Below are 20,736 nucleotides of genomic sequence, written 5' to 3'. Positions count from 1 at the left end.
TAAAACTGGATTATGTTAATGACAGCACAACTCAGTGAATGTACTAAAACCATTGCTTTGTACACATAAACCAAGTGAATTTTATGGTCTATAATTATACCTCCATCAAGTTATTTATTAAAAATTAGAAATTATTTGTAATGACATAATAAAATGATAGCAGAAGATGACAATATTGTGAGAAATTTTGAATGTCTTCTTTATGCGTAACTGCATTTTCTGATCTCTCTACAATTAACATATAATACTTAGGTAGTAATAAAGTTTAAAATTTTTAAAAATGAAAACATATTAAACCTGTCACAGGGCTCTGATGAGAGCACTAATATAAAAAGAGACAATGTGAATAATTGTAAGGGATATAAGAATAGAGTATATGAGACTGTAACATATGGAAAGCTTTATAGAAACTCCTTGTGTGATGTTGCACAATTAGTCCTTGGCATATAGGGCAACTGTACTGATGACAGTAAATTCCAGGAGAGGAGAAGAGAATCGGCATGAAGTGTAAAGTAGAGAAGACTAGCAGACCTCTGCAACATTAGGCCAGATTTAAAGTTGTAGCCAGGAAAGTTACGGCATCAGCCCTTGGCTAGAATACAAACTAAATTTAAAATGCTAAGAAGATAGAAGGAGAGGTGGAGGAAAGGAAGGAAGGAAAGAAGGAAGGAGGGAGGCAGACTGGCTATAATATTGTCATTAAATTATATATATTTATAAAGTGAACTGTTTTGAGAAATTGATATGTTAGTATTGTGAGTTTACAAACCTCAAGAACAAGTACATACTCTCCAACATAAATTGGGCAAAATAGTAAATAGGCGAGCTCTGTAGGTTACTTTACAGTTTTCCTCCCTCTGTAGGTTACTTTCTGAAAAGCAGAGAAGGTATCCCTCACTGTGAGAAATCAGGAGAAAGGGCCCCTCACCTTGGTGGGGGTGGCATCCCGGGTGAAGATGGGCCAGGTCTTCCAGCCCATGTCGTGGCGGTACTGCTGGTGCACGTGTTCTCCCAGCCCATACACGTTGGCGCTGGGCAGCAGGAAGGACAGCTGCAGGTACTGATTGGCGAACAGGAGGGGCCCAATGCTCGTGTCCAACCTGGGCCAGGGAGAAAGAATGAGAGTCACCAAACCAGCAAGCAGCTCTCTCTGCCAGGAAATGGTCTGCTCCCTGCCCTGTACACTTCGAGAACAGTTGCTTCAGGTCTTACCATCCACTTTCATGCTTTTGCAGAAGGCCTTTCTAGGGTGTCTCTGATTCTTTAATTCCAGAGGAGCACAGCATTGGAGATTTGATACCAAAAACTCAAGTGGGATGATTGAGGGATGAGCAGACCTGACCTTACATTTTCTGTGCATCTACTTCATGTATGCGCTACACTGGGTGCTTTATAAACATGGCCTCAGTACATGTAGCCACAGCAGACGGTTTGATTCCCTTTCTATGGACAAGGAAACAGACTGAGGAGGTGAGGTACTGGGCCTCTTATCACATAGCCTGGTGACCTACTAGTACTGGGATTTGAATCCAGCTTTTCCTGATGTTCTGATGTTAATTCTTGTATGTCCACTAGCTCAATTTATGACTTAAGTTTAGGCTCTCATTAGGTGCTGGATGGTAAGTTTCCCAGGAAATCATAATTTGGAATGCTAAACAATGAAGGTGAGTTCCAGTGTGAGTGGTAATCCAAAATAATAACATTCCCTATTTCATCATATCCAAGAGTATATTTATAACTCAACAAACCAGCATATCACATTTTAGTTTTTGTTTTCTGGTCTGTCATTACATATTCACAGCGTTAATGATTTTTACTGAAAGCTTTGACTTTTTCTGAGAGTCAAACATTTTTCCAAATATACTGAGCTGATCACCTGCCCACAGGAAGTCAGAACGAATGACATTGGAACTGTATTTTCAAAGATATGCAAAGAGTGTTGAAAAGCTCACAAGACTTTTTTGTTGCTCATCCTCATTATTTTGATGCCAAAGGGTTTCTCTATGACCTCGACGTAATAGCTCTGGTTGGTGGAACCAGCAGTCATATTAAACAGCTTAACATGCTCATGGGAGACTTCATAGCGTGTGTTATTGGTTTCAGTGATCTGTCAGGAGAAAAACAGAAGGGACAGCTCCAGAACACAAAACTTCCCTTTAGAGCTACAAAATATTCTCACTCCCACATAGCCCCCAATGAGAATAGCTTCCCATTCTTAACCCTGTGTTTCCTGATTTGTGAGAAGAAACCCCCCAATCATTTGTCTCCCATCAAATAAAAATGAGCCTGCCCATCAGATCTGGAGGTCCCTGCAGAGAGAAACAGAGGTACACCTGCTTCCACACTTCTATGCAGCGCATAAAGGAGAATAAGCTGAGCCCTGCGTTCTTCTGAGTTATATTCAATGATAACTACCAAACTGACCTTAAAACGAAGACGCCTGGGTGTCTGATACTCAGCTGTGAAGTGGGCATTAGAGACATCATTTCCAAACCGAGATGGGTTTGACAACTTTTTCAAGCCAGCAGTTAACCCTGCAGTTGGGGGGACAGAACGAGGGGAGGGGGAGAGAGAGAGAGAGAGAGAGAGAGAGAGAGAGAGAGAGAGATTTAGCCTTTATTTTGCAGTTAACTAATTTGGCCAAAGAGTTGTAGCTGTCAGAGGGGAAGGGGGTTGGGGGCTGGGTAGAAAAGGTGAAGGGATTAAGCAAAGACAAAAAACAAACAAACAACAACAAAAAAAGCACACCTCATTGGCATAGACAACAGTATGGTGATTATAAGAGGGAAAGGGGGTGGGAGGAGATAGAAAAGGGTAAAGAGGAGGGGTAAATGGTGACAGAAGGAGACTTGCCTTGGGATGGTGAACATACAATATACAGATGATGTATTATATAATTGTACACCTGAAACCTATATTATTTTATTAACCAATGTCACCCCAATAAATTCAATAAAAAAATAAAATAAATAAAAAGAAGTGCTTTGGATATAAATAACAATAGTATTGGATTATACAACTATAAAAAAGAGTTGTCGGGGAACACAGTGCTCACCTGTGTTTTCATATTTAAGGCTTCCATTGACTTCATAGCCCCAGTTCCTGGGGAAGAAGCACCTGGGGACATTAGTGTCTGACACAGGCTTCCAGCAGCACTTATATCTATCCCTGCAGGTTTCCTGTAACAATGGCACAGAGTTAGCATTATATGAAATGAAGGAAAGAAAGTATTATATGTCTGTTTATTTATAACCATTTTTCCCAAGAAGAATTTAAGGTCGCTCAGAATTACTTTCAGTCATTTATTTATTATTTTATTTATACACTTATCCAGCCATGCAATATGTACTTATTTCCTACCAGACAAGGAACTAAGAGTAGAGATAGATAAGACACAGTTTTTGTCTGAGAATACATAGTTCTTCACAGGGGCTAAGGGGATCACAGCAGGCCTCTTACCCAGTCTAAAAGGCTACCAGTGGGGTAGGGAGGGCTTCCAGGTAAGTAAAAGGTAAGCTCAGTCCTAATGCACCAGGAGGGGGTAGACAGGTCAAAACTAGAGCAGAATTCCAAGCCAACAAAACAGTCATGCATGACAGGCCCAGAGGCGCCACAAGTTCATTGTGCTGAGAACACCGAGTAAGAGAAATGAGGCTGGAAGCACACCATGTCCGCACAGAGGTGAGCTGGAGGAGGACCAAGTGGATTGAGCTTTCTCGGGAGGAAGAGTCATGGACATGGCTGATGATAAATCATGAAGACGTGTTTTCTAAAAGGTAAGAAAAGTAAAGCAAAGGAAAATAGAGAAATTTAAGATAGAACTAGGACAGAGGGTGACATTAAAAATATCACATGTGGCTTCTCAGAGAGGTTTGATTATACATTTTTTAAATTCCCCTTTTTTGGTGAGATGTCTTTTCAGATAAATTTACATAAGAAATAAGCCAGTCAGAGAAGGATAAATACCACGTGATCTCACTCATTTGTGGAATATAATGAACAACATAAACTGATGAACAAGGACTGATCCAGAGACGGAGAGGCATTGATTGGACTGTCGGGCCTTGGAGGGAAGGTAGGGGAGGGTAGGGGTAAGGGGGAGAGATCAACCAAAGGACTTATATGCAAGCATATAGGCCTAACCAATGGACACGGAAAACGGGGGGGGGGGGGGGCGGTGAGGGCATGAGCGGGGGGATAGGGGGTAACATGGGGATAAGGACACATATGTAATATCTTAATCAATAAAAAATATATTTAAAAAAGAATTGTTTTGTTATAATAAATTAATAGATGGCAAACTGATTCAAAGTGTTGAACTAAACACAAGCACTCATCTCTTCACCCAATTAAACTTACATAAAGGGATAGAAATGTCATTAAGAAAAAAAAATACAAATTCACTATAAAACAGCAAAACATATAGTATGACAGACCAGATGTTATGAAATTCCTGAAATATAGAAAATAGATGTTATCAACTCTAGGGGAAAATATATTCATAGTCTAAAACACAAGTGGAGAAAAAGAAGTGCTCTAAGCTAAGTCAGTGTAGAGATTAAAAATGAAATGAGCTAGGCTGATGTGTCTCAGTGGTTGAGCATCAACCTATGAACCAGGAGATCCTGGTTTAATTCCCGGTTTGGGCACATGCCCTGGTTGCAGGATAGATTCCCAGTAGGGGGTGTGCAGGGGGCAGCCGATAGATGATTCAATTCTCTCTCATCATTGATGTTTCTATCTCTCTTTCCCTCTTTGAAATCAATAAAATATATTAAAAATAAATAAATACATATGAAATGAGTGCCTGCTCTGTTCAAGTATTTATATAAGGTCACATGACACAGTGCTGTCAGCAAGCATAGTAAATGAGACAGATGCCACCATTAATTAAATAGACCTTATTTCCCTACTGGTTTGAAATGCCACTTTTATTATAAACTAAGTTTAATTGCACATATATAAGAATATGAATATGTATTTTGAGATATTCTATTATATTCCAGTGGCATATGTATCAATTCCTGCTATAATTCCACTATAGTGTCAGGATATGTTTTGCTTTTAGCTTAGCAGATCAATAAATCTAAAGGAGACTCTTTGAAAAGATCAAAGAAAATACGATTACTTATCAAATTCTCCTTTGACAAAAAGAGAGGGAGACAAACATGATTAGAAACAAAAATGGGAATAACAACAGATACATATGACTTTTTAACACAAATAAAAGAATTATGGGACAGCTATTTGTATATATATTTGCCAATAAATGTGAAACTGTAATTTGAATCTTTAAATAGTATAATATTAAATAGTGAAAATTAGGTCAGAATAAATAGAAAACCTTAGAAGGACCAGTAGCCATGGGAAACTGTAAATAGTCAAAGATTTTTCCTTAAAAAAATGATATCTTGCCCAGATATTCTGGGGAATAGAATATTCTCATATTATATATCAATATATTTTTAGAACATAGGAAAAGGTGGAAACTTTCCTGACTCATTTTATTAAACTAGAATAATTCTGACAACAAACTAGGCAAGGAAAGTCCAAATGAACAATTAACCAAAAATATATAGTGAACTAATTTCACTTAAAAATAATGATGTATAAAATTTTAATTAGATGTTAGATTTTAATTTATTAGTACATTGAAAATTTAATGCATACTAGCCAAGTAAGGATTATCAAGAGAAAGCTGGAATGGTTCAAAATTAATTAAGCAACATTGACAAAAGAAAATAAAAAAATCATATGACTATCTCAACAGAAGCAAACCATTTTTAAAATATAATAATGTGATGAATTTAAATGACCTAAATTTAAAAAGCAAATTATATAATAATATACACAGTATAATTAAATCTGTGTTAAAACAAAAATAATACATAAATATATGTGCAAAATATATGCAAAAGTACAGAAAGACCAAGAGAAAAATACACACCAAACTATTGATTGATTCTGGGGAGAGCATTTGGAGGTAGAGAGGAAGCTTAATGAATGAGTAGGACTTTCCCATTTTATTATGTACATCACTATAATATCTGAATATTTATTATTAAAAGAATATATTTATAGATTTCATGATTTAAAAAAAACAAAAGAATATGTCATAATACTACTCATTTGGAAAAGGTATAGTACTGACAAGTATTTTAGATGCTGACATCTGATATAATTGCTCTGAAAAATCACAAGAATATATCTTACATCAATGTTCACCATGCTTATTATAAACAAAGCAATTACATTATAACTATAAAATCTTCTTTAATGTAGTCATTTATTCTCCATACATGTAAATTATGTTCCTGGCCCATCCTCTTCAGATATCAAAAGGCTAGAGGGAGTCAGTGGAAAAAGAGTTTGAGGTGCTGGATAACCACTGGAAGACTGATTTTCCTAAGTCTGAAACAGACATTAACACTTCTGCTGCCTCTGAAACTGAGGTCTATAAAGTCCAAAAGGTTAGTTTCATTGCCATAAATTGTTCCAAAGTCCACAGACCTCTATAAAAATCAATAAAACAAGAAATCTGATACATTTAGGTAAACACAAATTTTTGTGCATGCAGCCTGCCCTAACATCCTTATTTCAGTTTTAAGCCATTACCAGTACCACAGAAACCAAAGGTCAGATGTTTAAGAGATATACAGGGTGGAGCAAAGGTAGATTTACAATTGTGAATACAGGAAACAGAGCTCATTTGTATTATTATTTACTAATTATTGTTATTTTCCATAAGTAACTTTTGTACCCTACTCTGTATATTTTCTTCTTTTTCTATTCTTTTTTAAATATATACTTTTCTTTATTTCAGAGGCAAAGGGAGAGGGAGAGATAGAAACACCAATTATGAGAGAGAATTATTGATCAGCTGCCTCTTGTGTGCCCCCTACTGGGGATCGAGCCTGCAACCCCAGGCATGTGCCCTGACCAGGAATCGAACAATGACCTCCTGGTTCATAGGTCTATGCTCAACCAATGAGACACATAGCCGGGCACTCTTTTTTCCATTTTCAATGTCATTACAATAACACAGATTAGCGCCACTTAGAAAATATAATGGAATGTATTTACAATAGAAACTATGCATATGAAAAATCTAGGAAAAAAACTTCATAATGCTTATGTAAAACAATACATATTAAGAAAAACAAGAGTTGCCGAAACCGGTTTGGCTCAGTGGATAGAGCGTCAGCCTGCGGACTGAAAGGTCCCAGGTTCGATTCCGGTCAAGGGCATGTACCTGGGTTGCGGGCATATCCCCAGTAGGAGATGTGCAGGAGGCAGCTGATGGATGTTTCTCGCTCATCGATGTTTCTAACTCTCTATCTCTTTCCCTCCCTCTCTGTAAAAAATCAATAAAATATATTAAAAAAAAGAAAAACAAGAGTTAAAATGGAAAGACTTTTATGTTTTTAAAATGGGATGATTCAAAATTATTGAAATGTCAATATTGCCTAATTTTAACCTAAAATTTAATGTATTACTTATTAACATCCTGATAGGATATTATGGGATATAGAATATAAAATATAAAGTAAAGCAATAGAATGTAAGTGTACTTTATTGTACAGTTTTTAATCAAAACTAGCAGGGTTCAAATAGTTCAAATTCTTGTAGAAGCCACTCAGAGAGAAAATGTTTGTTCTTTCGCACAGGTTCATCGGGCTCTCTTGCCAATAATATGATTCCAGAAGACTCTTGTTGTAACAAGTCACCTGAATTCACCAAGTGACTCAGTCATTCATATCTGCTTGATGGGTTCTGTTCTCAAGGGATACATGGTCTAGCCCTAAAACAACCTTTCTGTGGCTGCCCTGGGAATAGCCCTCCACTAGCAACTCTCCCTCCACTCTGGATTTCAAACCCCGTGGGCCAACACTCCTATCATTTCCTACTCCTCTTACCATTACACTATCCTACTTCCCTCACTTCTTTAGTGTTATTTCAATAAGACAAGAAACAAACAGTAACACCAAACAAATCAGAGTTCCATAACCTACTCCACCACCACTCTCTCCCCACTTCACACACTCATTTCTTTGAAATAAAACCCAGGAAGTCAATGGCAGGTCGCCCATTCCTCTGACCTTTGACACCATCTCGCCAGGCGCACAGTCTATCCTATGTGATTCAGGGATCTCAGTGCACTGTGGACTAAATGGAGTACCTGCATAAAAATTAAAGAACAAAGTTAAAAATCTGTATGTGCATAATCACAGTTCCAGGAATGAAGCAGTGTCAGACTTTCAGCCTATTCTCCAGTTAATGAACACTAGAAGCTGCAATCTACATTGTATACATTTTCCAAGTGTTAAATACATTTGCTTTTAAAATATATTAAAAGAATGGACTTATACAGATTTTTTTATTTAAAAACACCAAAAGAATATATATTTTATATTTATTCTATATTTGTATTTATTTATCTTCCATACATGTAAATTATGTTCCTGCCCCATCCTCATTTGGAAAAGGTATAGTACTGACAGGTATTTTGATATTCTCATAGAAGCTACTCAGAGAGAAAATACTGGTTCTTTAGCACAAGTTCACCAGGATCATTTTGCTTTCGGTTTCGTTGGTTTTTATTGAGATGTAATTCACATACCATAAAATTCAGCCTTTTAAAGTGTACAACTCAATGTTGTTTTTGGTATTTTACACAATTGTGCAATGAATCTCTACCATCCAATTCCTGACAATGACACTAAAACAAACTAAAAGATTCTGCGTACGAAAACAGCAGCAACAACAACAAAACACAATTAACAGAGTGAAAAGGCAGCCTAAGGAATGGGAGAAAATACTTGAAAACCATGTATCCCAAAAGGGGCAATTTCTAAAATATATAAGGAACTCCTACAACTCAATAGCAAAAACAAAATAAATACAAATGAATAACCTGATTTAAAAATGCATTACAGACTTGAATTGACATTTTATCAAAGAAGACAGGCAAATGTCCAACAGGTATATGAAAAGATACTTAATGTCACTAATCACCAGGGGAATTCAAATCAAAGCCACAATGAGAAAACAGCTCATCCGTAAGGATGGCTATTACAAAGAAAACAAGAATGGGTGAGGATGTGGAGAAATTAGAACTCGTGAATACTATTAGTGGGAATGCTGCAAATTGGTGCAGCCACTATGAAAAACATTATAGAGGTTCCTCAAAAAAATTAAAAAATAGAACTACCGTATAATCCAGCATGCCTACTTTTTGGTATTTATCCAAAAGAATTGAAATCAGAATCTCAAATACATATTAGCATCCCCATGTCATTACAGCACTATTCACAAATAGCCAAGATGTAAACCCAACCCAAATGTCCACTGATGGATGAATGGGTAAAGAAAGTATGCTATATACATGGAATGTTATTATTACATGAAATGGAATACTATCCAGCCTTAAAAAAGAAAAAGAACCTGGTCATTTGCAACAATTTGGATGAAGCTTGAAAACGTTATGTTAAGTGAAATAAGCTAGGCACAGAGGACCAATATTGTATGACTCTACCTATGTGATGTATCAAAAACAGTCAAAAGTCACTAAAGCAAAGAACAGAATGATAGTTGCCATGGGCTGGGGGAAGGGGACAATAGGGTGTTGCTAAGTAACGTATAAAATTTCAGTTAAGCAAGAAGAATAAATTCTACAGATCTGATGTACAAAATTGTGCCCGTAGATAACAATGCTATATTATACACTGGAAAACCTGTTAAGAGGGTAAATTTCACTTTAAGTGTTCTTACCACAATAAAAAAATGAATTAAAAACTCCTTTTCAACTCATGGAAACTTCTTGGAAAAACACATCAGGGCAAGCCCACTATGTAAAACATTTAAAATTTGAAGCATTCTGCAAGAATTAGAGTGTAGTTTAGAATGAATGCAGGTGCAAAGATCTAATTTTATGTTAAGTAAAAGAAACTACTTATCCGTATACACTGGACAGTAATCTCACGGGACTTGTGATGCAAAAATATTCATAGGGAAAAAGCAGTAATAGGTCAAAAACAGTTTTTATCAATGGTTTTCTAATCATCTTTCAAAGTCATAGTTGTTTCTAGAAAGTGTCAATTTACTGTGGAGAGTGGTGAAAAGATTGAGTCAGTAAAGTTCTTTTATCAGTATAATTTCTTTTTACCATGTGTTTAATCTACATTTATAAAGTAAGCGTTATCAAGCAGAATAAACCTAATTGAGAATAGATTTTTGTATGACACTTTTTTTCTTATTTAGAGTATAATGTGTGATTAAAGGAGAAAGCATTCTGTTTGATGCTTCTGTGTGAGAGAGAAAACAGTTTCAAAGATATCTACGAAGAAATCATAGCTATTCCAGTCAGAATATGGACTGGAGGCTAATCGTAATTGATATATGTAAGCCAAGTGTATCAGCCCTCCCCTTCTCTGTAACCTAATGCCCTTTGCCATAATGTAATGGGATTGGGCACAGTTACCTCAACTATTCTTTCTCCTTGAAGGCCCTATTACCTCATGGCTCTAGGTTGAAAAACAAGTATTTGATGGGCCTAATTGTGCATCTTGTTAAATTTGTTTCAAATGATACTTTTGAGGCCTTGAATATCATGAGCATTCAAGATTTAATTGCAGAAAAAGAACACAGCTTTTGGAGATTGACCTAAATTGGCTATGGATGTGAGTTATAAATGCAGTGTGGTGGCATGCCAAGGAGTGAAGGAGTAAGATGATTTTTTTGGCATTCTGAAGGGACTTCCTTCCAACTCAGCAGCCATGAGTATCTCCCTTACCTGAAGTATCCTCAAGCACCAGAAACAGCAAGAAGATATCTGCGGCCAATACAATTAGGAAGCAGATGAACAGAAAGATTTCCAACACACCGAGCTTCCTCGCCATCTAGATGGACACAGATAACAGGATTAAAGCAAACCATATAGTCCCATCAATCCAAAAGAATAGCTAGGCATTATGATTAGAATGGGAACTCCCTTATAAGATGACTAGATTATTGGCATTTCTCTTTACATAACCTAGAGAATATTTTTTCATCACAGTGTCTCCATCTAAGTCTAATCTATGCATCCAACACTACTATGGCTCTTGCCCTCTTTGCCTGCAGAGGGGTTGAGTATTGCCCAAGGAAAAAATACATCAGACATGAAGAATGAGAGGGAGAGAGGAAGAAGAGGAATGAAGTACAGGAGAAAGATAGATGAGGGGTTGAGATGGCTCAGAAAGCCCTTTCAGATGCCACTTTGATCTCCACAACCACCCTGGGCAGTAGAGAGGAGGGTACAGTCCGGGACAGAAACAGCAGCAAAACCTGAACCCACATCTTCTTTTAATAATTCCCATGCCATGATGTTGAGGTGTTTAACTGTTTAGAGGTCACTAATCCTTTTTACAATCTGGTAACAAAAACTAGCCTAATCTTGATCACCAACATAATGCTTGCTTGTATGTTCACAACATATAAACCCATATAAATTTGGTGGTTCACAGAAGCACTGAAGACCATGCATAGGCTCAAGTATTTAAATATTTGGTGTATTGGAGGGAAATCAAAGGACTTCAATTCTTGGCCTGGATTTTGTACTAACAGATGGATATTTTAGCTATTTGGATGTGTGTTTCTTTATCTACAAAACTAGGGGCCCGGTGCATGAAATTCGTGCACAGGGTGTGTGTGTGGGGGGGAGTGTCCCTCAGTCCAGCTTTCCCCCTCTCACATACTGGGAGCCCTCAGGCGTTGACCCCAGCCCAGGCCTGACGCCTCTGGCCTGGGCTGGGGGCAGAACCAGTGATGGGGGGAAATGAGGGTCCCCTGCTGGGCGGGAGAGCGGGTTGGGGGCGAGTCGCCCTGCCGGCCCGCGTGATCGGGTCCCGGGCGACCGCCGCAGCCGCCCCGCCAGCTCGCGTCCGGGTTTGCCGGCAGGATCAGGTCCTGGGCGGGTTGGCGGCATGAGTGCGGGCGAACGCCGCAGCCGCCCTGCCGGCTCACGTCCAAGTCTGCCGGCTGGATCGGGTCCCGGGCGACCGCTGCAGCCGCCCCGCAGGCCCGCGTGATCGGGTCCCGGGCAACCACTGGCACTCACGCCCTCAACCCGTTCTCGCGGGTTGGCGGCGTGAGTGCAGGCGGACGCCGCAGCTGCCTCGCCAGCCTACGTCCAGGTCTACCGGCGGGATCAGGTCTCGGGCGACTGCTGGCACTCACACCCCCAACCCGCTCTCTGATGGCGCTGTACCATCCTGCCTGCAATATGCAAATTAGCCGCCATCTTTTTTGGCGGTTAACTGCCATCTTAGTTGGCAGTTAATTTGCATATCTCACTGATTAGCCAATGAAAAAGGTATCGGTCGTACGCCAATTACCATTTTTCTCTTTTATTAGTATAGGATGAGCTCAGATTCAGGAGGTACTCTCATTCTGGTACGCTAATTATATCAAATGAAACTATATATATACTGAGTGGCCAGATTATTATGACCACCCCATCAGTACTTCATTGGGCCACCTTTTGCCTTCAATACTGCGGCGATTCTTCTTGGCATTGACTCCACAAGATGTTGAAAGGTGATGCGAGGAATCTGACACCATGCCTGATGAATAGCACTGTCCAGTTCTGTGAGATTTGACGGTTGTGGAACCAGCTGCCTGATGGCTCTTTTAACTTCGTCCCACAAATGCTCAATTGGATTGAGATCTGGTGATTGTGGGGGCCACCTAAGCAAGGTGAAGTCTCCCTCACATTCTTGAAACCACTCCTGCACAATACGAGCACCGTGGCATGGTGCATTGTCTTGTTGGAAGAAGCCATCTCCATTGGGATAAGTCATCAACATGATAGGATGAACTTGATCAGCAATGATACTTAGGTATGTTGTGCTATTCAGACATTTATAATGATCTGGCCCTCTAGCAACTTCAGCGCAAAATTATAGCTAATTTGCCTACAAACATCAGGTGGTCATAATAATCTGGCCACTCAGCGTGTGTGTGTGTGTGTGTGTGTGTGTGTGTGTATGCCTTACAATTCCACGCCATCTTTAACTTCAGTGGCTCACATCACCACTCTATTCCCATCACCCCAAACGTTGGCTATATCCTGGAATTTATCACCCTCCAGTTCTACTCTGAACTCTTAACCTCTGCTTCCTATTTACTGGTCAGAAGCTCATATCCTTTTACTCTCGTTGCATTGTTACCTTATCCTTTGACCATATTGAGGCTTCTATTCTCTTTCATTTCTTTTTAGTCTCTTAGCCCTTCCTGGTTATTCTCCCCAAGTGATGTAGGCCTCAGTATCTATTGCTCTCATCTTCCTTACTACCTTGTCTGCTACCTAAATCTATCCAATGAAACTATCCATCCAAACATCTGTCTCGGGGTCATGCACTTAGCCCAGTGTAAATGCCACTGGGTTCATAATCTCCCAAATATTCTGGCATGCTGGTTGACAATCTTGTCTCTCATTTTTCACAGCAGAAATTTCGAACATGATCTTTCTCTTCAAGCCCCAACCTCTGTCACCAACACTCGCACCTTCAGCCAATATCATCTCCAACATCACACACAAAAAAACTATTTTGCAGAAATGATTGCATCTCCCTGCTTCTCAACCAGTGTTTTTCTATAAACGTTTTTTACATCTAGGTAACTTCTCATACTTTCCCTCTCAGTAGAAGAGTTTTCCCTCTTCTTGTCTAAGCATAATCCTTGTTATCTATTCTCTAGTACTCATAGCCTTTGAATTTCTCAAAAAATCATGTTCAATAATATGTGATAAATTTACCTGGTGACAGATGATTACTAGAATTAGTGGGGTGATCACATTTAAGGTATCAAAATGTCGAATCACTATATTGTACATCTGAAACTAATATAACCAACATAAGATTATATGCCAACTATACTTAAATAAAAAATAAATTTTAAAAAATAAAATTATTAGCATTAAGAAATCTTGGTCCACCAATTACCTTTCTTCTTTCTTGAATTACCAAACTCTCCCTCTGAAGTCACTCTTTCCCCTCATAAATATATCATCCCAAATCACCCTAAACTCTCTTGATGACTCAGTGTTCTTCTCTAGGTTCGCTAACTTCCTTTCTCCTTTCATAGCTATCTTTCCAAAAAGATAATTCCACACTGTCTGTGTTAGCTTCCTCATGTTATGGCTTGGCTTCTGCTTCCTGCATTCCACTGAAACTGCTCTAGCCAACGTCACCAGCGACTTAGCTGCGGAATACAATGGGCACTGTCTAAACCATCTAGCATAACAACCACACCCTCCTCTTTCAAATTTCCCACCTTTGGATTATCATTCCATACTTTTCTGGTTCCTTTTCAGTTTTCTTTGTAATACCATATTTCATTAAATGTTGATATTCCCTGTGTTACTCTCATAAATCTTGAGCAATCTTCACCACTCATATGACTTCACATAACAACAAAAGTCAATCCAACCTGGATTTCTAGCTCAGAAATTTAGATTCATATAGGCGATTGCTTATTGGATATCTCACTTGGATGTCCCACAGACTTAACCAAATTCAACAGATTTAAACATGAAATCATCTCTCCCAACATCCTGTTCCCAACTTCTAATTCTGCCAAATTGGCTGCTTCTCAAATAATTCACATCTTGAGGAACAGAAAAACTACAATTTCTTTAAAAACCTGGGTAACATTTTTGCCTCCTCTCTGCCTGTTAGTTCTCACAACCAGTTACCAGCTAAGTCAGACTAATTTTACAATACCTGTCAACTCTGTTCCTTCCTCTCCAGTTCTGGAAATGTTTAGCCAGGCTATCATTTCTGACCTGAACTGTGACCCCTGCTTCCCCACTGCTACCTGTTTCCACTCGTTCTGCTCCTGGTATCCATTCAACACACTGCAGCTGAATTGATCTTTCTGCAACACAAATTGGGTCGTTTGGTTCTCCTGTGTCCAAGTCTTTGAAGGTTCTCCCGATAAAATATAAAGTCTGTGGTGTGTAATCAAAGGTCATCAGATACCTCCCAAGCCTAGCTGTCCAGCCTCTTCCCTTGCATATGTTCCAGCCATGCAAACTGACATTTCTGTAGTCACAGTCTATAAGTCCATGTGGACAAAAAAGTTCTCTCTCTCTCTCTCTCTCTCTCTCTCTCTCTCTCTCTCTCTCTCTCTCTTCTCTCTCTCTCTCTCTCTCTCTCTCTCTCTCTCTCTCTCTCTCTCTCTCTCTCTTTAATTTCACCTCTCCTTTAAATTCCCATTTCTCTGCACCCCTGCTCATCTTAAACCCAGACCAATGACATGACCATTTCTATAAGTATTTTCATATATGTATAGCTTCACTTTTTAATTAAGGCAGCCTTTAAATTAATGTGTAATAACCCAATAAGTACCTTAATTGCAAAATGGGGGTGAGAAGCAAGGATATATAAATTATTTGCCAAGATGTGGGGGTGGGTGGGTGAGTGGGTGAGGTTAGGTTTGGGATAGCAGTTGGAGTATATTAAGTATTCCTTCCGATTAGCCTAAATCTATCAATTAGGTGTCTCTCCTCTAGTCAAAATTATTCAAAGGTTTACTCTAATCCTCATAATATATATTTCATATTATTGTATTCCCATAAAATTCCTATATCAAAGTTGATCAGGCAGGTGTGAAAGTTGACATAGGGGCACCATTTTAAAATGGAGCCAGAAAAGCCATTCCGGATGAACTGCCTTACATCTTGCCCTTACACCTTTGAAATGTTTGAACTGGACAAAATAACTCTTGGGCTGGGTCATAGCCACATTGTTTTGCAAACAACTGTAAGCTAACAGGAAAGCAGACACCCTAACCACAAGGACTCACATACTTTAGAATTAGTAACCAGCATGGATAGCTAAAAACTAACTTAGTTGTTAACAACAATAGAAAACCCTTTCCTCTCTTCATATAATAATATCCCCTCCTTTTCCCATAAAACCCCCCTGGCTTTATCCTGCATTTGGGACATAATTTGGGCTTCTGCCCAAACTTGTGTTCCCCGATTGCAATTCTGTGATCTCAAAGAAATGCTTGTTGCTTCTCACTTTGGCTTTTTATTTTTAGGGTAAGGCAGGCATCAAGATTCCCATCTTATAAATAAATGCTAAGGAATTTTGTCTAACCACCGTTAGTAGTAGAACTGAGGCAAAAACTGAGTAGCCCTGCTTTTTTAAAAAAAGTTCATCTTGTTTTGTTGTATTGTTGACATTATTACAGAAATCCCCTATTTCCCCTCACTTCCCCCTCCCACCCCCACCTCAGGCCTTCACCACACTATTGTCTGTGTCCCTGGGCTATGCATATATGCATATAAATTCTTTGGTTAATCTCTTCCCACCCCACCCCCACCCCCATCCTCCCTCCCTGCCCTCTGAGATCTGTCAGACTGCTCCGTGCATCTATGTTTCTGGACCTATTTTGTTAGTTTATTTTTTTCATTAGATTCCTGCTTATTAAATTTGAATACTGTCTCCATAAAGTCTCCTAGACTGCAGAGCTTAAAGATCTAGAGGCTAAATCGCTAAAGGTAGAATTTCAGACAGTGAAAGAAGTCTCAGAGACCAACCGCACTTGCTCTCAATACCCAATTTAGTTTCTTATCCTTATAACCCATGACTCATCAACATAGCCAACAAATTGTCCATCCCTTAGACTTCTTTGTTTCTCTCTATGGGGAGACTTCTTTGCAGCCTCAACAAACCACAGCAGACACCTCTTCCACAGCTCTTTAATCCTCCTGGGGGAGCAGGTTCAGCACCTGAAGCTCAGGGCACTGGGGACAATCCCAGGCATTTTCCTACCATAGGAACTGTTGTCATCCAGATAGAAGGTAGGAGTAGAGATTCCTAAAGGTAGAAATTCTTCCCTACTTAGAAACCCTCCTTGCCCAAAGCCACTTTTCAGTATCAAACAAAGTTTTAGAATTAATTTAAACCCAGGTTATTACTAAAAACCTTAATAATTGTGTAGCCACTTCCTTCTCTGCCTGGAAAGATGCATTCACCTAACTCAACCCATGCCACTGTCAGCTAGCTCTCCTCACAGTGTGTGTGAAGGGGAGAAAACGTCAGGCCCAGAAGAAAAGCATGGGCTGTCCACATCCCTTAGCAGAGAAGGAAACAGGGGCATTTACAAGAAGAAAGGGACAAGTCTTGTTCAAAGCACCTCCTGCATGAGAAAAATTACTCACCTCATAGCCGTATCTTATTTGCTGTGTCTATCCCTCGGTGGTTCTTAAGGAGCACTGAACAAAGGTGACTGTGCTGGCATAGCCATCTTCTGCCAGGATTAATTTATTGCCCTGTAAAGCTGGTGGCAATTGGAGGAGAGGACTAGATTTTCCTACAGACCATAAAAGGCCCTTGTTTCCCTGTGATATGGAGGAACCTTCATTTGTTAATGAAAGGGGAAGGTGGAGTTTTCATGTATTAGTTCAGCCTCTTCTGTGTTTCTGTTCGTATCCAGTAACTTTGCTTGTCACACAGTATTATTCTTGCTTGCCTGACCACGTAGCCTAAAGAGCCCAAGAACCAAGGTGTTACCGGCCTTCTTCACTCTTGTATCTTCTACATGAAGCACTTGGCCCAATATCCATGCATATTTTTAAATAAATAGATACTTGTTGAATAAGTAAGTGAAAGAATGAATAGCTCTTGGTTTATCACATTGTTACTTTCTCCATTCTTGTTTCCCAAAGTTCTCTTGGTATATCTCAGCTCTTTATTAATTTAAACAAGCCTTCCCACAGATTATTCTAAATAAGTGAAGCACGATTAAAATAGAAATTATATCACTTTAAGTGGGAAGACAGCTCTACTGGAAATTTGTCATGCTCTTTGACTGATCAGAACCTTTGAAAAAACCTCTAATACTTTCCACTTTGGGAGTTCTGCCTCCCCAGGGAAGAGGCTAGAAATTCTCTTTCACGGGCTCCCTTTCAGCCAAGGTGGAAGTGAGTGGCCTGTGCTCAATTGATGAGATGTTCCTGTGACCCAGAGAAAGTGGAGAAATGAAAAAGGTACCATGTGGAATCCAGGATGGTAATGAGATATCATTTCAGAGGCAGCATGGACAGAAGACCTATTGCACCCTACACTCAGTGCTGGGGGGAGGGTGCAAGCTGCCACACATGTGCTAAGGGCAATGGCAGTGGCAGCTGCCTCAGGGCAATTGGGCTATTGTCTCCAGCCATAGTTTACAAACCTGACACTACTCCCCCTGGAGTTTTAATGAGTCATTAACATCTTTTAAAATTTCTTTTCTCCTTAGGTTAGCTGAGGAAAAAGTGTTTTTTTAAAAACTTGAAATAATTCACATACCATGACATTCAATTCAACCTTTTAAAATGTACAATTCAGTGTAAAATTCAGAATTTTAGTATATTAAAAAGTTGTCCAACCATCATCACCATCTAATTCCAGAGCATTTTTATCATCGCCAAAAGTAAACATATATTTATTAGTGGTCACTTCCCATTCCCTCTCTCCTACCCCTGCAACCACTAATCTACTTTCTGTCTTTATGGGTTTGTCTATTCTGAACATTTCATATAATTGGAATCATATAATGTGTGGCCATTTGTGTCTGGCTTCTTTCACCTGGAATAATGTTTTCAAATTTCATCCAGGTAGTTGCAGGTATCAGGCATCTGCAGGTATCAATACTTTATTTCTTTTTATGGATGGATTAGAGGCCCGGTGCATGAAATTTGTGCACAGGAGGGTGAGTCCCCTCAGCCCAGCCTGCACCCTCTCCAATCTAGGACCCCTCTCACAATCCTGGACTGCTGGCTCCTAATTGCTCACCTGCCTGCCTACCTGGTTGCTCCTAACTTCCCCTCGCTCCCAGCCAGGTCGTCCCCAACTGCCCCCTCCCTGCTGGCCTGGTCACTCCTAACTGCCTACCCCTGATGGCCTGGTCACCCCTAACTGCCCCCCCTGCTGACCTGGTCGCCCCCAACTTCCCCCCTGCTGGCCTAGTCACCCCTCACTGACCCCCTGCCAGCCTAATTGCCCCCAACTGCTCCACCTGCCAGCCTGGTCACCCCCAACTGCATCCCCCCCACCAGTCTGGTTGCCCCCAACTGCCCCTTCCTGCCAGCCTCCTGGTCGCCCCATGCAGCCTGCTTGTTCAGTCATTTGGTTGTCCCTCACTAACCCCCTTGCAGGCCTGGTCATAGGCAGCCATCTTGTGAGAGCGTGAGGGATAATTTGCATATTAGCTCTTTATTATATAGGATGACATTATATTAATATATCACATTGTGTTTATCCACTCATTAGTTAATGTACATTTGGGTTGTTCATTCTTTTTGGCTATTATGAGCAATCTTGCCATAAACATGCATGTACAACTTTTTTGTGTAAATATATATTTTCAGTTCTCTTGAGGATATACCTAGAAGTGGAATTTTTGGGTCTTATGGTAGCTCTATCTTAGACTTTTTGAAGAACTGGAGAACTGTTTTACAAAGTGGTGGCAACAATTTACATTCCCACCAGTAATATATGAGGGCATTATAGTATATATAAGATAGTGCATGTTTTATATATGCGGGCATGCCATCCTCTAATGGCATCTACTGATGGCATCTAAGTGATATAGTACCCATAGTAGTCCATATTTACTTCAAATGTTCAGTGTGTGGCAAGTACATACACACAGACACACTCACACACAAACTTGGTTCCTGCCTTTATGAACTCCTCACCTTAACTTTGCGGCAGTACAAGAGAGCCTTTGTTAGAGGGAAAATGCGCTTGGATCTCATTTCAAAGTGGATGATATCAAGGAGATTTATTAGTACACAAAATCTTTCTACTCTTTGTGTGATACTTTACTCTTAACTCCTCACATTTCATGCTCATTTGTGACAATGTTCACATTACAATGCTCACGGACAATCCCAACTATAACCTGCTTTTTAAAGTACAGAAAATAGCTAACTTTGCCATCCCTTCTTGCTAAGTGGCAACTAGAAGATATTGGGTCACATGCTTGTGTTGACCAATGAAAATGTAACAGAGACATTTTGGAGGTAAGAGACAAGAAAAGAAACAGCCTAACTTTACACCTCAAGAAACTAGAAAAAGAACAAAAACCAAAGTGAGTAGAAGGAAGGAAGTAACAAAGATTCAAGCAGAAGTAAATAAAAGAGAGACTAAAAGGACAATAGAAAAGATAGATGAAACTCAAATCTGGTTTTTTGAAAAGAGAAGCAAAATCAACAAATCTTTAGACTCACCAAGGAAAAAAGAGGTAGGACTCAAATAAATAAAATCAGAAATGAAAGAAGAGATGTTACAACTGACACCACAGAAATACAAAGGATTATAAGAGATTACTATGGACAATTAATTATACACTAACAAATTGGACAAAATAGATATATTCCTTAAAACATATAACCTAACAAGACTAAATAAAATTAAAAATCTGAACAGACCAGTTACTAGTAAGGAGATTGAATCAATAATCAGAAAAACAAAAGTCCAAAATCAATGCTTCACTGATGAAATCTATCAAACATTTTTTAAAATTTTTTTTTTTATTGCTTAAAGTATTACAAAGAGTATTACAATGTCTCCTTTTTTTTCCCCTTGACATTCCCCCGGCCTCCCCTACCCCCCAGGGTCTTGTGTCCATTGGTTATGCTTATATTCATGCATACAAGTCCTTCGGTTGATCTCTTACCCCCTCCTTTTACCCTCCCAA

The 20,736-nt window shown here is 39.4% G+C and overlaps 1 protein-coding gene across 1 annotated transcript in view; it reads right to left on the bottom strand.

The window, feature by feature from the left end:
* The window catches only part of LOC132211347 (probable maltase-glucoamylase 2), an 85,062-nt gene extending 67,763 nt beyond the window's left edge, over positions 1-17,299 (bottom strand). The window contains exons 1-7 of the mRNA XM_059656066.1: positions 17,213-17,299; positions 10,793-10,898; positions 8,100-8,179; positions 3,056-3,179; positions 2,425-2,534; positions 1,953-2,107; positions 929-1,100 (exon numbers count right to left, since the gene is read on the bottom strand). Coding sequence (XP_059512049.1) covers positions 929-1,100; positions 1,953-2,107; positions 2,425-2,534; positions 3,056-3,179; positions 8,100-8,179; positions 10,793-10,898 — 747 coding nt within the window. The 5' untranslated portion in view covers positions 17,213-17,299. The remainder of the gene's footprint in view (positions 1-928; positions 1,101-1,952; positions 2,108-2,424; positions 2,535-3,055; positions 3,180-8,099; positions 8,180-10,792; positions 10,899-17,212) is intronic.
* Positions 17,300-20,736: the final 3,437 nt, after the last annotated feature.

Source organism: Myotis daubentonii, chromosome 10 (genome assembly GCF_963259705.1).
Source record: "Myotis daubentonii chromosome 10, mMyoDau2.1, whole genome shotgun sequence".
In the NCBI taxonomy this organism is placed as follows: domain Eukaryota; kingdom Metazoa; phylum Chordata; class Mammalia; order Chiroptera; family Vespertilionidae; genus Myotis; species Myotis daubentonii.
This window is presented reverse-complemented; position numbering and strand designations above follow the sequence as displayed.